A 16,980-nucleotide genomic window follows, 5' to 3' on the forward strand; every position below is an offset into this window, starting at 1 on the left:
GCTCTCCATGGTTCTGCCTCCCACGGCTCTGCCTCCTGAGCCTCCCGCGGCTCTACCTCCTGAGCCTCCTATGGCTCTGCATTCCGAGCCTCCTTCGGCTCTGCCCCCAGAGCCTCCTACGGCTCTGCTCCCAGAGACCCCAGAGCCTTCTAGGGCTCGTCCTCTAGAGACCACAGAGCATCCCACGGCTCCACCCCCTGATCCTCCAGAGCTTTCCATGGTTCCGCCTCCTGAGCCTCCAGAGCCTCCCTCAGCTTCGCCTCCAGAGCCCCTCTCCGCTCCGCCTCCAGGACCTGTCCCTGTCCTAAGGCTGCCTCCCAGGCCTCCAGGACCGGCCCCTGTCCTTCGACTACCTCCGAGGCCCCCCAAACCTGTCCTTGACCTGTGGCCAGCTCCCAGGCCTCCTGAACCTATCCTTGCCCTATGGCCTCTTCCCTGGCCTCATGACTCTCCTGTCCCTGTGCTGTGGCCACTGCCCTGGCCTCCTGTCCCAGTCCTGCAGCCACCTCCCAGGCCGCCGGACCCTGTTCCCGACTTGTGGCCTCCTCCCAGGCCCCCTGACCCTGTTCCCGACCTGTGGCCTCCTCCCAGGCCTCCTGACCCGGTCCCTGTCCTGTGGCCTCCTCCCAGGCCCCCTGACCCTGTTCCCGACCTGTGGCCTCCACCCAGGCCTCCTGACCCTGTCCTTGTCCTACAGCCGCCTTCCAGGCCCCCTGACCCAGTCTCTGCCCTATGGCTGCTTCCCAGACCCCCCCGACCCGGTCTGCCCTTTGTGCCCCCTTGGACTTCCTGCCTGCCCTCTGTGCCCCCTGGGACTTCCTGCCTGCCCTCTGTGCCCCCTTGGACTTCCTGCCTGCCCTCTGTGCCCCCTTGGACTTCCTGCCTGCCCTCTGTGCCCCCTTGGACTGCCTGTCTGCCCCTCGTTGCCCCCTGGACTGCCTGTCTGCCATTCGCTGCCCCCCTTGGTCTGTCTGCCCACCACAAGCCCCCCCACTCATTGGACATTGGTTCTTCTTGTTTTTTTTTTGTGTTATTACTTTTGAGCGTCTGGAATCCGCTCCTTTAAGGGGGGGCTCTGTTATGTATACCTTGTCTTGTCTCACTGTTGCCCTTTTGTTTGTCATTTTTGTCACTTTTTGAGTTCCTTAGTTTTCACTTTTGTCACCCTTGTAGCTCCATAGTGCACTCATCATTGTTTTCACCTGTGTCTCGTTCAGTCTTCATTTTGTCCGTGTATTTAAACCCTGGTTCTTTGTTTAGTCGCTGTCTATCGTTGAATGTTGTTAAGCCTGGTATGTGTTCCCTGCCCGAGTCCTCCGTTTTGTTTCATCGTGTTTAAGTTTCCTGTTTTCCCATTGTGGTTTTTTCTTTTGTGTTTATTCGTTTGTTTATTTAATAAAGTTAAGTTGCATTTGGATCCACTCTCCTCGTCTGCCTTCGCTGCCTCATTCGTAACAGGAGGACTGATTCTCACCTCAAGTAAACTGGTATGTACTTTTTGCATTGTTATAGCAACATCAGGAGTTTTCTAAGTGTAAATTAGGCTGCTTGATCAGTGTCAGATCAAGTTTTGAAAAGTAGTGCTGCGTTCCATTCATCTCGGAAAGTTGGATTTTACAACTTCCTACTAGGAAAAGTGCAATGGAATAAAACATTACAATCTCTTTTGATAATCGTTCACCTGAAGCACAAATGTTAGCGCTGCAGCATTGTTTATCAGTTGGGTTGCTAGGAGACATCTCTAATAACAGTCAAACCGCTGCTAAGCTAACGGGAGTGTTGCAGTTCTGAATATCGGGGAATGGAATGCATTTATGGTCAGAGATATCAAGTAGGAATATCCCACATCCAACTTGAATGGAACGCAGCATAACCGCGTACCCTGACGAAACGAAATTTATTGCAAGCAACATTTAAATCGCAAATATTATTAGATATTACATTCTTTTATAATATTATAATTTTTCCAGGTATTACAGACCACCTTGGTAGATTCAAATGAAAAAGTATGATTTTTGAATGCTGCAGTTAAAATTAGGCTTTGTTTCAAGTTCTGGCTTTCATGCGTGGACGTGTTTTGTGAAACTGTGTTTTCTTAATGGCATTAATCACACCGAATGCCTAGATTTTAAATGCACGGCAAATGTCACCTTAATTTTACATATCCTAAAAATATTGAAACAATATTTGTCAAGTTGCCATTCATGATTAACTGTAACATTGATTTAGGGCTTTATTATATGACAATTCAGAACATTGTTGCGACTTCCGGTTTCATTAATTTATCTCAGAGTAACAAGGATCCTTTTGAGTATCACCTTGGCAACTGCGTAGCAACCAGATGGGGTTACCCTAGCAACCAAGTAACAAATCACATATCTCTCCACCAGAACAACTAGACACATCCGGTTTTGTTCAGTTGACTCATGATAGCAAGGAGCCTTTTGAGTATCACCTTGATAACTACCTAGCAACCAGATGGGGTTACCCTAGCAACCATGTAACAAATCACATATCTCTTCACCAGAACATCAGAGAGATTTCTGGTTTCGTTCATTTAACTCTTGGTAGCAAGGAGACTTTTGAGTATCACCTTGGTGACTGAATAGCAACCAGAAGGTTTTACCCTAGCAAATATGTAATAAATCATTTATCTTTGCACAAGAACAATGTAGACGCTTCCGTTTTCATTCGACTCAACAAAACCAACAAAACAAACAAAAATCACATTTTGGGCCATTACGCTCGAATAATTTTGCTTCAAAAGATTTGGGTTCAACCAATGGAGCCGTAAGGATTAATTTATGATGCCTTTATGTGTTTTTTACAGCTTCAAAATTCTGGTACCATATTGTCAACAAATTTGAGATTAGTCTCATTCTATTCTTTTAGTTTGTATTATTTGGCTGGATCATTTCTGTCAGTTCTAATTATTTTGGTTATATCTTCACATGTGCTTGGACCACGATGATTGCTGCTTGTGGCTATTTTTGTATTTGTACATACGTACACACACACACATACATATATATATATATATATATATATATATGTATTCTTTTCTATTAAATTTTTATATTTATGCTATTTTTTTTTTCATTTATTATTATCTCTGTCTTGTTGTTGTATTGTTTGTGCACTGTCACCAAGACAAATTCCTTGTATGTGTAAGCATTCTGATTCTGATATTTGGTGAGTATCACTACAATAAATTCAAGATAAATGACCAATCGGAATGTATGCAAACAAATGTAAGAAATGAAATAAAAATAAAAGCCTGACAGTTAGGAAACTTAACAGTGAAATTATCTACAAAAGTAAGTTTGAATTGCAGAAGATTAATACCAGTGGTGGCAGGTTTGCAGGATGTGTGAAATGGCCTCTGTCTGCTTTTTCACCGCGGAGAACTGCTGGGCGAAGTCCTCGACGGTGTCGCCGAAGAGGCCGAACTGGGAGACAGGGGCGTCGAGGAAGCGTGTCTTGTCTGTCTCACGCATCTCGACCATGTTCAGCCACAGATGACGTTCCTGAAACACAAGTGTGGCCATCGCCTGCACGAGTGACTGCCCTGTGGCCTTCGTGGCCCTGAGGGCGAGGTCAGTCACTGAACGCAGTTCCTGCAGCACGTCGGGATCAGGACTACCCTCGTGCAGATCTTTGAGTGCCTTGCCCTGGTGGACTTGCAGGAGGGCCATGGAATGCAGGGCGGAAGCGGCCAGTCCGGTGGCGCTGTAGGCTTTGGCGGCCAATGTAGGCTTTCGGGGCATAGGTGGATCGCAACCGCCCTATCCACCTGGGGAATTGCTGTGTACCCATGGGCTGCTCCGCTGTCGAGGGTAGTGAGAGTGGATGAGCGAGGGGCTTTTTTACGAGTGGAGAGGGGTGCTCTCCATGCAGTCGTCAGCTCATCATGTACCTCCGGGCAGAAAGGGACCGGGGGGGCGTGGCTGTGAGCGGCACGCAGACCCAAGGAACCAATCATCCAGCAGCGATGGCTGAGGGGAGGACGGAGGGTTCCAATCCAGCCCCACGCTGGCGGCGGCCCAGACGAGTCATCCGCGTCAGATTCCAGACCGCTCTCCGATGCAGTGGCGAGCTCATCCAGCTCGGGGGGCTCCAGAGGATAGGCAGGCTGGTTGTGAGTCGAGCCGCTGTTGCCTCGAGCCCGGACGGAAGTCAACGAGCGTGCCAGGGGGCGGGTGGTTTGAGAGGGTGTACCTGGCGAAACCGAGCCAGCTGCCATCCCCGGATCGCCTCCATCACCAGCCGCGTTGTCCTCAATCCCGTGGGAAGAAGGAGCGATGCGGGGGGGGGCGACTGGAGTGGTGTTCCTTTGGTTGAAGGAAAGCCGCGACCGCAACGTTGCCATCGTCATGTTCCCACAGTGAGAACATGAACCAACAAACGCTGCCTCGGTGTGATCGCAGCCCAGACACAAGAGACATCGCCTGTGGCCGTCTAAACGGAGAGCACTCTACCGCATCCAGGAACTACACAGGGGCAGAAAGGCATCTTTATAAAGATGGGTCTTGAAAAGTACGTTTAATGCCGCTGTGTATTGCTCTTTTAGAGGAAAATACTCTGTTAGAGAAAATCACTCTTTTACAAACACTCTTTTTGTATTACGCTGTCGAAGCGCCCAGGGGCAAACTGCACTGCCGTGCTGAGAGGGAGAAAGCTGCTGAAGTGCGCCGTAGATCCAACAGCAAATCGCTCAGAGGTAGAGGAACAGGTGTGTGTGATTCGCAGCTCGCTGCATACACGACCATCGGCTCCGAAGAAAATTTCTGAATGAAACAGACGTATTTCCCCGCCTTTATACCCGTATGTCCGGGAACGGGACTTGCAAATTCTGTCTTCCAACTTCTCATTGGCCTTTTTTCATAGATCAGAGGTATATTCGGCGCTCATGCAAGACCCCTAGTGTCGCTTCTTCGACACAACGTCGAAGTGAGCGACAGATGGGGAACCAGTGTTATGATCGCCAGGCAGATCATTTTAAGGGGCTGGAGGTTGGCTGGAGCACCCTCTTTTCAGAAGTGGTGCTCGGAGACGGGAAGAGTGGCGGCCTTTGAGGAAAGTGCATTCAAAAGAACGGGAGGTACAACAAGTTTGTGGAGAAATGGGGCGGGTATTTGTCATTTATAGATATGTGATTATGTTTATTTCTTTTTTTTGTGCATGTGTGTTTCTATGTCATTTGAGACCACTGTGATGTTGTTGGGGTCAGGGTGGGAATGGGAGGGGGAGAGGTAATAGTTGGGGTTAAGATTGATTCTATGTATGTATGTTTTGTTTTACGATGTTCATATATGTGAATCAATAAAAATGGTTAATCTGAAAATACTTAGTGGCAGGGCCATGGGAAAATTATTTATGTTGAGGGTGCTGTAGTGGGAGGTGCATTTTTGCATGTTAATATCATCTTTCCCTCCTGGATTTTTGCTTCAAGCACAAAAGTTTACTTTTCTTATGGGATGAAAGACAGCAGCAGAGGAGGGAGGGGGTGATTATTAAAGGGGAAAATTCAGCCCAGCGGATTACATGCTGTGATGAGGAGGAGGGCGTGGCCGGGCTGTGAGTGTGCACGTATGGTGCTGAGCAGACCAATCAGTGGGAGAGAGATAAGAGGAGGAGTCAGGAGTACTGGAGAGAGAGAGAGAGAGAGAGAGACACAGACAGACAGACAGACAGACAGACATAGCTGTGTGAGTGTGTGAGTGTGTGTGTGTGTGTGTGAGTGTGTGAGTGTCAGGTTGTTATGTTCCAGTTCAGGGTTTTGAGATGTAATTAAAGTCTTGTTGAGTGTCAATCCAGTTCCTGCTCTCTCCTTAATGATGAACGAGAGGCTTATCTGCCACACATGCGTAACGTCACCTTGTAATATTCATTATTAATGAACGAGTGCAGTCCTTCTACTTTTTTTATTTATTTTTTGCCGTACAACAGGTAAGAGGCAACATGAAGTTAACGAACAATTCTTTCTCAAAATCTTTCCCTCGCTTCTCTCTCATACATGCTGAACACTGTGCACGTGCTCACACACCGAACCCCCAGAAGGGCGCCTTTCTTTCCCATTATCATCCAACACGAAAGCACAATCGAACTTAAGTGCATTATATTATCAGTGCATTCATAACTCTCACAAATAATCTAAACTTGCTACAATATCAATCAAATGTATTCCAGTCTTGTAATTACCAGGTCCCTTTGCGCGCTATAGACAAGAACTTTCCATAATTTAGGTTCAAAAGCCCAAACTACACAGCACACAAAAACATAGCTGATTACATTTTAGTATAGCCTATCAGTGTAACGTTAAAATGTACAACTTTTAATATTAAATTGCTCAGAGGTAGTTTATAACAAACCAAAAGCGTTACCATGAGATGGGTGGCTAGGTCTCCAATAGTTAAAATAGTCCAAATGTGGCTTGTCGTTCAGGGGTTTTTTGAGATGAAGGCCCTCATGATTAATAAACGATTACGGGAGGCAGGCATGCTGTTTCCGATACTTCCGGTAAACTAGGATCAGCCACAATACTCCAAATCTTTGACAAGTGCCATCTCTGGCTCCAGCATGTTGACCTTCCTCTGTGGCGCGACCGGATGTGCGTCACACCAGCAGTGTTGGAGACCCGGATTTGGATACCACATTGAAACCAGGAAGTAATTGCGTTTGCATAATCAGTGAAGATGACGATTCAGAGGTTGCATTTTTACTTCTTACATTACATGTTTAATCCACTGATGGTTAGGTTTAGATTGGGGTTAGGTGTTAATTTTATAAAACATGCATTCATCTTCGCTGTATTACAGCCTGTACAGCTAAAAACAACACGCCTCAAAACTTGCTTTTGGACCTCGCCATTGGGGGCAGTGTTTCAAATTTCGCTAAGCACAGAATGATTTTAGCTAAAGAAAAGTCTACCTACTGTTTCCGATTTCATTGCGTGATCAATCTAGAATGTTTGAGGAATATCAATACCATGCTGTATATTTTGTCGTCTCACACACAATTTGTGTCAAATACACCAGTGTGTAAACATCTGAGTGCTGTTCTCTGTTTTCTGTACTTTGTACACTTATTAATGAAAAAAATGGTCTTTTAATAGTGCTGTCTTGATGCCAATGTCAGGTGAGATTGGCTTGGCTCTCTTGTAATCTCAGGCGTCACATCTTCTCCAGTTGGGAGTATTTTCCTCTGATGGCGACTCATTGACAAACAGGTATGTAACAACTACACTATTACATATTTAAGATCTCTTGTGCTCTTCAGTTCAATGTAAACAATGGCTATGTGTTATTTAAGGGCTAAAGTAAAAATAATAATCCACTCACCTGTAAATAATTCCCTTCCTATGGAGAAAGAACAATCCTACAGCAATCTCTGCTGCATAGAATCTGTCAACACAACACAGTAAGATCATTCAGCATCACACATTTAAAAAAGACTCAGTTAAGCAATATCAGACTCTGGGTTTAGAACAACATGTGTTGGATTCTAGAAGCAGTACTAACAGTTCACTGTTAGTGATGCCATTTTTGTAATCAAACTAATGGACAACTAAATGTTCTTGTACATTTCTGAGCAATTTTGTAACTATGTATTGCAGCAATTCTCATGTTACTGGCTTCCTAGAATGAATCGTTTGTGTTTTTGCATTTCTAATTTGAAAGTCACTTTGGATAAAATCATCTGTTAAATGAATACATGAAAATGTAATGGATTCATCATCAGTCTGTTGAATAGTCTTACACGGCTTGAGGCTCCTTGAACTTGCCCACTTGCTGGATGTGATACATCAGGTCTCCTCCATTAATGTACTCCATTACAAAGTACAGGCGATCCTGACAAAAAACAAATGAGATAAATAACACAGCTATCGCAGGCACTGTCACCTCTGTATTCAGTACTGTATTAAAACACTGGAAGAGATAGCACACAGAGTGATATGTTGAAGTTCACATGAGGTGTCAGGTGATAAAGGAGGAATGAGCTATGACCTTTCTTTATTCTTTCTCTGATTAAAACATTTTTTGAGTACTCTCATAACTTAGAATAAGAGATGGCTTCGGTTGATATGTCTACTTCAACTAAAAGCCAAGAGGCATTCCTGAATTTTTTTATGCCTCTGAAACCTTATTCTATCAGTTAGTATTCATTTTACAGAGTAACAGCCACTGGCTGGCCATACCAGTTGGTTACCCATAATACCCTGCTTTGAATAACCAAGGACAGTCTGACTAATAATCTCCATCATAAAATACTATTTTGAACCAGCAACAATTTCCATGCTGGTCCAAGCTAGTTTATGCTGGTCTGGTGATAAACTAGTGGTGCAGCATTGTCTTTCTGGTAAAAACTGATTCATCTATGAAGGCTTTCCGGTTAAGCTAATTAACCTATTAACCTTTAAGTTTTTTTGCTGTTGCCTGCATTTTTCACACCCAAATTGAAAAGCTCACCATACACATATGCTGTACAGAGGACTAACTGACAAATATAGGTCTAAATGTAACATTGGCATCTTTGTGGACTAGATGCTAAATCTAGATTTTGTTGGAAACCTGAGATCCTCAGCTTTGTGAAGATATTTCAAATTTCATCACTGGTAGTTGAAAACATATTTAGCCAATTATTTATTATGCTTTTTCTTCTGGACTGCATATTTTGTTCCGGACATCAGAGATATAACATTGAATTATTAACACAAACAAGCTCACAGACAAGTAGAAAATGGTTAAAGATGATTATAGAATTTGTGGCTACTTGGGGTTTACAGAAGCATATCAACTCTGGAAACAAAATAATTCCTGAGAATGAGAGGTTTCATTGATATATGACTTATCTATTTTACTGTTATTTCAAAAACCTCTATATTCATATGTATTTGTCACGATTCCCTTGTTGTCTGCCCCGTGTTTTCTGTTTCACTCGTCACTGATCACATTCCATGTCGCGTTTTCCTTGTTGTCTGCCCCGTGTTTCACTTGTCTGTCTAAAAACTACACTTCCCACAATTCCCTGATATCATCATTGTTCTCACCTGTGTCTCGTTTTGTTATCATCATGTCTCCTGTGTATTTAACCCTGCTGTTTCTTCATTCCCCTGTCGATTGTTGATGTTTGTGGACGCCTGTCTCCGTGCTCTTCCTATGTTTATCCTGCCGGTTCAACCTTTCATGTTTCCCATGTTTATGTTTTATTTCCCCATTGCGGGTATTTCCTTTGTTTTTGTTTTGTCCGTTCAGTTTTCACCGTCTCCTAATAAAGTACACTGCATTTAGATCCAACCCCTTGTCTGCCTCCTCCTGCATCGTAACAGAACAATCGGTATGAATCTATGGATCTAGCGGTGTTACACGCTAACTGCAGACTGCTCAGCCTCATTCAGGGGGGCCGTCCGGTAGAAGACCACATCTGCGATTTTCTCGCACTAGCGAGTGCCACGAACTTCCCAGACTCCTCCCTGGTGGGGTTCTTCTGGGCCAACCTGAACAGTGCGCCGAAGAAGCGGTTGCCACCAGCGACGCGCGGCTGGACGCTCCGCGATTATGTTGAGGAAACTCTGCTCGCCCTCGCCTCGCCGTTCACTGTGGGCGTCGTCAAGGAGAACCCTGCCTCTCCTCCCACAGTGGTGACCCTCCACTCGTCCATGGCCCGTTCCTTCACGCCTGCCCCGCCTACCGGCGAGCCAACCACCACGCCTGCCGTGGTCAACAAACCAGCGTCACGTCCTGCCTCCCAGGGCTCCACCTCTCAAGTCTCTCGAGCCTCCCAGGGCTCCGCCTCTCGAGTCTTCCAGGACTCCGCCTCCCGAGTCTCTCGAGCCTCCCAGAGCTCCGCCTCCCGAGTCTCTCGAGCCTCCCAGGGCTCCGCCTCTCAAGTCTCTCAAGCCTTCCAGGGCTCCGCCTCTCTAGCCTCTCAGGGCTCCGCCTCCCGAGTCTCTCGAGCCTTCCAGGACTCCGCCTCCCGAGTCTCTCGAGCCTTCCAGGGCTCCGCCCCCAAGCCTCCTACGGCTCCGCCTCCCGAGTCTCATAGGGCTCCGCCTCCCGAGCACCGTGAGCCTCTCGAGCCTCCTACGGCGCCATATCCCTCGGCTCCGCCACCAGAGCCTTCCAGTTCTTCGCCTCTAGAGCCTCCTACGGCACCATCCCCCTCGGCTCCGCCTCCAGAGCCTTCCAGGTCTTCGCCTCTAGAGCCTCCTACGGCACCATCCCCCTCGGCTCCGCCTCCAGTGCCTTCCAGGTCTTCGCTTCTAGAGCCTCCTACGGCGCCGTCTCCCTCGGTTCCACCTCCCGAGCCTCCTACGGCTCCACCTCCCTCGGCTCTGCCTCCGGAGCCTCCTACGACTCCGCCTCCAGAGCCTTCCAGGTCTTCACCTCTAGAGCCTCCTACGGCGCTACCTCCCTCGGCTCCGCCTCCAGAGCCTTCCAGGTCTCTGCCTACCGAGCCTCACTCTGCTCTGCCTCCTGTGCCTCCCATGGCTCCGCCCCCTGAGCCTTCCAGGGCTCCGCCTCTAAATCCGCCTACGGCGCCGCCTTCCTTGGCTCCGCCTCCTGAGCCTCCCACAGCTCCGCCTCCTGAGTCTCCCTCGGCTCCGCCTCCTAGGGCTTCCTCGGCTCAGCCTCCTGAGCCTCCAGAACCTCCCTCAGCTCCGCCTCCTGAGCCTCCCTCAGCTCCACCTCTGGAACCTTCTACGATGTGGTCTCCTGAGCAGTCCACGGCTCCGCCTACCTCGGCTCCACCCTCGGAGTCCCTCATGGCTTTGGTCCTGAGGCCGCCTCCCAGGCCTCCTGAACCTGTCTTTGCTCTGTGGCCAGCTCCCAGACCACCTGATCCAGTCCTCTTGTGGTCACCTTGGACTGCCTGTCTGCCCCCTGTGCCTCCTTGGACTGCCTGTCTGCCCCCTTGGACCACCTTCTTGCCCCCTTGGACCACCTGTCTGCTCCCCGTGCCTCCTTGGACTGCCTGTCTGCCCCCCGTGCCTCCTTGGACTGCCTGTCTGCCCCCTGTGCATCCTTGGACTGCCTGTCTGCTCTCTGTGCCCCCTTGGACTGCCTGTCTTGTGCCCCTTTGGACTGCCTGTCTTGTGCCCCTTTGGTCTGTCTGTTTGCCCCCTGTGCTCCCTTGGTCTGTCCGTCTGCCCCCTGTGCTCCCTTGGTCTGTCCGTCTGCCCCTTGTGCTCCCTTGGTCTGTCCGTCTGCCCCTTGTGCTCCCTTGGTCTGTCTGTTTGCGCCCCCCCTCACTCCTTGGACGATTTTAGTTTTTTTTTTTGCATCTGGAAGCCGCTCCTTTGAGGGGGGGTTATGTCACGATTCCCTTGTTGTCTGCCCCGTGTTTTCTGTTTCACTCGTCACTGATCACATTCCATGTCACGTTTTCCTTGTTGTCTGCCCCGTGTTTCACTTGTCTGTCTAAAAACTACACTTCTCACAATTCCCTGATATCATCACTGCATCATTGTTCTCACCTGTGTCTCGTTTTGTTATCATCATGTCTCCTGTGTATTTAACCCTGCTGTTTCTTCATTCCCCTGTCGATTGTTGATGTTTGTGGACGCCTGTCTCCGTGCTCTTCCTATGTTTATCCTGCCGGTTCAACCTTTCATGTTTCCCGTGTTTGTGTTCTATTTCCCCATTGTGGGTATTTCCTTTGTTTTTGTTTTGTCCGTTCAGTTTTCACCGTCTCCTAATAAAGTACACTGCATTTTGATCCAACCCCTTGTCTGCCTCCTCCTGCATCGTAACAATATTCCTACATCATTCATAGGATGGCATATATTTGCAGCACAGAGGTTTTCAAGTCTTATTAATAAGATAATATATGTAAAACAAATTCAAAAGTGATGGAGTACTGTGAAAAAGGTACAAAGTCTAAGCTTTCAAATGGTATCACATATGGCTATTAAGGTACACTGGGGCTTTTAAATTTTAACCGTAAACACGCTGGCGGATTAACCGAGGTATGCAGAGCTGGAGAGGTTTTAAGAGGCCTGTCAAAAACACCAGTATGTCACCCCTGATCTTTTCAGCAGGGCTGTGGTTTACACAAGTCAAACACAAGTTGTGTTGGAGATGCATAACACTGGTGGAGTCACAGAGTTTGGAGAGTGAAATGCAAGTGGACATGATGGCTGGATTACTGTCTGCATCTGGCTCATGAATATTTAGTAAGGGGAATGCTGCAAGGGATCTGGGATTCATCAGCGAGGTGCCCATTCTGAGACTGTCCTGCTGAGACTCCTTGAAGAGCTTCCCTATTCTGACTAATGACAACCCCCCAAACAATAGCTTACAGGGGCCTAAAGTAACAAATTACAAATACTCACATTACTGTAATTAAGTAGTTTTTCCAGGAATTGTATTTTTTAAGCCTGGGTCTGAGGCCAGTGTTGAGGTGGTATCATACGCATCAACCCAAGTGGCGTAACCAGGTCCCTGTGTGCACAAAACGTGTCTTGCGAGTGAGCTAGAAGTCTTCGAGATAGTTGAGAATGCGGACGTCCACTTCCCTTATAGGGCCAAGGGCTGCCTCTGCGACCTTCTTGAAGGCACGAGGTGACAGGGACAGACCGAGGGAGAGGACCTCATACTGGTATGTAAGTATGCGTCCTTCAGGTCTACCGCCGCAAACCAACCTTGATGCTCGCTTAGATGTGTTTCTGTGCCAGCATCTTGGACGGGAGCAAAGCCCGATTCAGACTCACAGGTCAAAGATTGGCCGAAACCCACAGTCATTTATGGGTATGATGAAGTAGGGGCTTCAGAAGGGTGAAGACTCCACTGCTCTATCACATCCTTCTGTAGGAGGGAGGCGAACTCCACACACAGAGCAGCAGCATTCTCGCCTCTCACCATAGTGAAGCAGATGCTGCTAGACCTTGGCGGGTGCCTAGCGAACTGAATCGCATAGCCGAGTTGGACAGTCCCGATCTGGCTCATTGTGACCACTCCCGGAACAGCCTAAGATGGGGGAGGAAGATTTTCGTCCTAGTAGCCTGTGGAGACCATCACATCAGGGGCGGATTTTGCCACAGCTGGTCGCACCTCCGAGGCACCATACCTGCCGTTCTTTGAGCGCCTCGGCTTGGTGCACTTGCAGGAGAGCCGTGGCATGCAGGGTCGGAGGCGGCCTGTCCAGTGGCAAAGTAAGCTCAGTCGTGACCAGGTGGCAGTGCTCAGCGGGCACAGGAGCACCGTGATATCCTTACCAACCTGGGGAGTCAACGAGCACCCCACCATCGAGGGTAGTGAGAGAGGATGAGCTCGCGAACTAGGTCCGGACGGTAAAAGGTGCAAGTCACGATCACGTGAGCTCAACATGCACTTCCGGGAAGAAAGGTACGGGGGTGGGACACGGCCATAAGCGGCGCTCGGAGCCCCGAGACCAATCATCAGGCCGCGAGGGTTCAGGGGGAGCGGGAGATTCCACTCTATCCCGACGCTCGCAGCCGCCCGGGCAAGCATGGCTGTCAGCTACACATGGCGATAGACTGAACCAACGCATTCTCCAATGCTGTAATCGAAAGCTCATCCACTTTGGGAGATGCGAACGTGACCGAGACAATTACTCTGATCCAACTACACTGGAGATTATATTTTGTTCCAATGTATATAAGCTATATTGAGGATTGACAATAAAACCCACTTGACTTGCCTTGATGAATAATATAATGGACGGTGCATAGTGAAACATTAATAAAAGAAAAGACGTCAAATATGGATAAGATTATTGTTCCCCCAAAAGAAAATAAATGAAAGAACAGCTGCATGAATATCAAGGAGAGTACCAAATGAGGGACAACAAAGTGTTGTTGCTTGGAAAGCAAAGGCATAGCATTTGAGAGGATTGCATTTCTTTTCCACATGCAAGTGAGAGAAAACAGAATTCTATCTGACCCAAGAAAACAAAAGAATAAGAAAACACGAATCACAGCAACTACATACAAATATATGACAATGCCTAAGCATACTGAGCTACTAATTACATTTCAGTAATGTTTTAGCAACACAGTCTATCACTAGGTGTCAGAAGTTACACAGCAACAATGACACTGGCCCTTTAAAGGAGATGTGATTATAGACATATGAAGAATTTTAAAGCAAGTGTTTGTAATTTAACATGCGATAGAAGCAAATAGCAGAAAACAAGAAGTGCAGCTGAACATAATGAAGATAATGAACCACTTACACTGTATGTAGTTGTGCATAGTCATCATGCATGATTTTTGAGTATTTACCCTGATTTCCCACTACTGGGATGTACTCGGGCATACAACGCTGATGTAAAAGATGTAAACTGGGTGCACAGCCGAATGGCTACAGAACACGCAATCTTTTTTACACCTAAAATCGGTGTGCAATGTGTAGCGAATACTCTGTAATGTGAAACATAGATGCAAAATGAACATTGTCGCTTGAAAAGCGATTGTTGATACAGATAGCGAATATGATAACGAATATGATGAGCAGTGAATAGAGGAACATTAAAGGCAGAAATGCCTACATCACAAATGCTACCTGCAATTTGTTTGCAATTGTTCTGTCAAAAGAAGTATAAACAGAAATCTTGCATATCTTGTTGGATGAAATTGTGAACATGAGTAAACGATGTATAATCCAAATGTTGAGCGACTATTGCTTGAAAGTGAATGCATGCTATGTTTGTGTGTTTTGCGCCCATGCGAGCGAAGCAACGTGGCATATGAGCAATGAGATACAGCTGTGAGACCTCATAAGGCAAAGGCTAGATAATGATTGGATGAGATTCCGGAATTGAATGAATTAATGACATAATACTACTACGAGTCCTCTGAGAGAATTATCACTTAGCCTTCCATTTCTGTATACTAGTATTGTAACATCTAACAGCCATATTCAGCCATAGTCCTCCTCTTTCTCACCACAGTCTGGAAGCATGAATGCAGTTGAGTGAGGAATGGCGGCTTTTTTCTCTGGACCAGCACTCTCTTCTCCACCATTGTGCACTCAACATCATCGTCCTGGATCACCACATCCTTCTTCAAGATTTTAATAGCATACAGCTCCTCAGTGGATTTCATCTCCGCCAACATCACCTGGGTGGGAAAAAAAACACACTCTGAAGAACACACATGAACACAGATGCTGTAACTAATAGGCAAAGGTAGCTATTAGACATTTGGCATATGCTTATCAGATGCGACAATGGTGATAAGCGATGCCTAATCTTTGCCATATGCTTCATTCCCATGGACCATTGACTGACCATCTGATGCATAGAGCACAGATACAGAATATTTCAAGAGTTTTCCCAAAATCACAAGCTCCATTCAGATTGACAAGCTTTATGTAATTTCCTAACTTTAGAGATCACAAGTCTATATCAGTCCCCAAGGAAAACCCCAAGAGGAACATTCAAAAAACTGTAATTTTGTTGTATGGAGAAACCTAATTTGGGATCTTTCATCCTTTCTATTGGTACCATACTGCGTCAATGCGCTTTTGTGAGGTTCATCATCAAAAGACATTAAAATGTGTGACTGACCTTCCCAAAACTGCCTTTGCCGAGAAGAGCCAGGAAATGGAAGTCATTGAGTTGGACTCTGTCAATGTTTCCGGATGGTAAACTGAAGCGCCGGTGATCAGTGGGTGTGATGACTTTCTTCCCTGGACCAAGCCGGGCTTTCTGCAAGAGTGGTGGAGAGCAATCAGTCAGCAATACATAAATACACAAGAGGTTCTTCCTACACACAAACACAAATTTCTGGCTCTAAAATGTCTGCTGGCATGCTCTACGCAAAACGGCTTTTCTTAAAATTGCGCTGCAACATGGTTCAGCCTGTGTGAAAATGCTGTGCTTGTCTTGAAGGAGGTTCTCAAACAGTTGTTGGAGAGAGGTATGAAGACCCTATGAAGTTCTTCAACCAGGTGCTTCAAAGCTAATCAGACAAGAGAACAACAGCTGGAAACTTCCGTGCTCAACTTTCGAATGCGTCATCATACTCTTTTAGTGTACATCTGAGGATGACAAGTTGCTGTACTGTGGGTTGCTACTGTAGTACTGAGTCTACTATATCCAACCATTTCAGGCAGTGAATTACATGGACTTTACTGTCTCCAATCCCATTGGTTGTCACCACATTGTGTCACAGCCAGCCAGTTTGCTACCCAAAACGTGCACGACGGGACAGACACACTGTCGGGTGTTGGGCCGATGTTATGACAAAATCTGACTGCCTGCCAGATTCTTTCTCCCCCTTACCTGATTTGCCCTCATCCCCAAAAACTTTCATTTTCCATTTTCTTGGTGTGATTCCTCCCACCTAAACATCTTCTGTAAATCTGCTTGGAAACATTATTTTAGTATTTTGAAAAGCACTATACACATAAAATTGACTTGACTTGAAAATGATTGACTTCTGGTTGCTTTCCTGCTGAAAATCACGCCCCTTGCACATGCTAAAAAAGCGTGTCATAGCTGATACGGATGCCATCTTGCAACGGACAAAAATGTTTGCCTGATGACCAGACAGTTGGAAACAATGCAAGCTACTTTAACTGAGCATGATATCAGTGTACGGACATCTACTCTTTTTTTCTTACCGATTGAAAATCTAATTTGTGCTGGCTTTTAATTTCAACAAGAAAACACGGGAAGTCGACATGCTGTTATCGAATGTTCATATACACTGAAATCGACCCAATTCTGCCAAATTACTGACAAGTGCCATCTCTCATCAGACATTAATAGTGCATTGCAGGGCACTCTCTGAAACTTGGTTCTGGTCCGGAGGAACAGAGACAGGCTGGTTTGAGTATTTCTGTAACTGCTGATCTCCTGGGACTTTCACACACAACAGTGTCTAGAATTGACTCAGAATGGTGAAAAAACATCCAGTGAGCGTCAGTTCCCCATCTGTCGCTCACTTCGACGTTGTGTCGAAGAAGCGACACTACGGGTCTCTCTTGAGCACCAAATATACCCCTGAACTAT

At 46.7% G+C, this 16,980-nt stretch overlaps 1 protein-coding gene across 2 annotated transcripts in view; it reads right to left on the reverse strand.

The window, feature by feature from the left end:
* The window catches only part of LOC127647469 (protein kinase C alpha type-like), a 225,238-nt gene that overhangs the window by 39,294 nt on the left and 168,964 nt on the right, over positions 1 to 16,980 (reverse strand). For both annotated transcript variants that reach the window (XM_052131734.1, XM_052131733.1), the window contains 4 exons: positions 15,532 to 15,672; positions 14,909 to 15,082; positions 7,759 to 7,850; positions 7,341 to 7,403 (listed from right to left, as the gene is read on the reverse strand). In XM_052131734.1, coding sequence (XP_051987694.1) covers positions 7,341 to 7,403; positions 7,759 to 7,850; positions 14,909 to 15,082; positions 15,532 to 15,672 — 470 coding nt within the window. The remainder of the gene's footprint in view (positions 1 to 7,340; positions 7,404 to 7,758; positions 7,851 to 14,908; positions 15,083 to 15,531; positions 15,673 to 16,980) is intronic.

The sequence above is a fragment of the Xyrauchen texanus genome, chromosome 8 (assembly GCF_025860055.1).
Source record: "Xyrauchen texanus isolate HMW12.3.18 chromosome 8, RBS_HiC_50CHRs, whole genome shotgun sequence".
Classification (NCBI taxonomy): Eukaryota; Metazoa; Chordata; class Actinopteri; order Cypriniformes; family Catostomidae; genus Xyrauchen; species Xyrauchen texanus.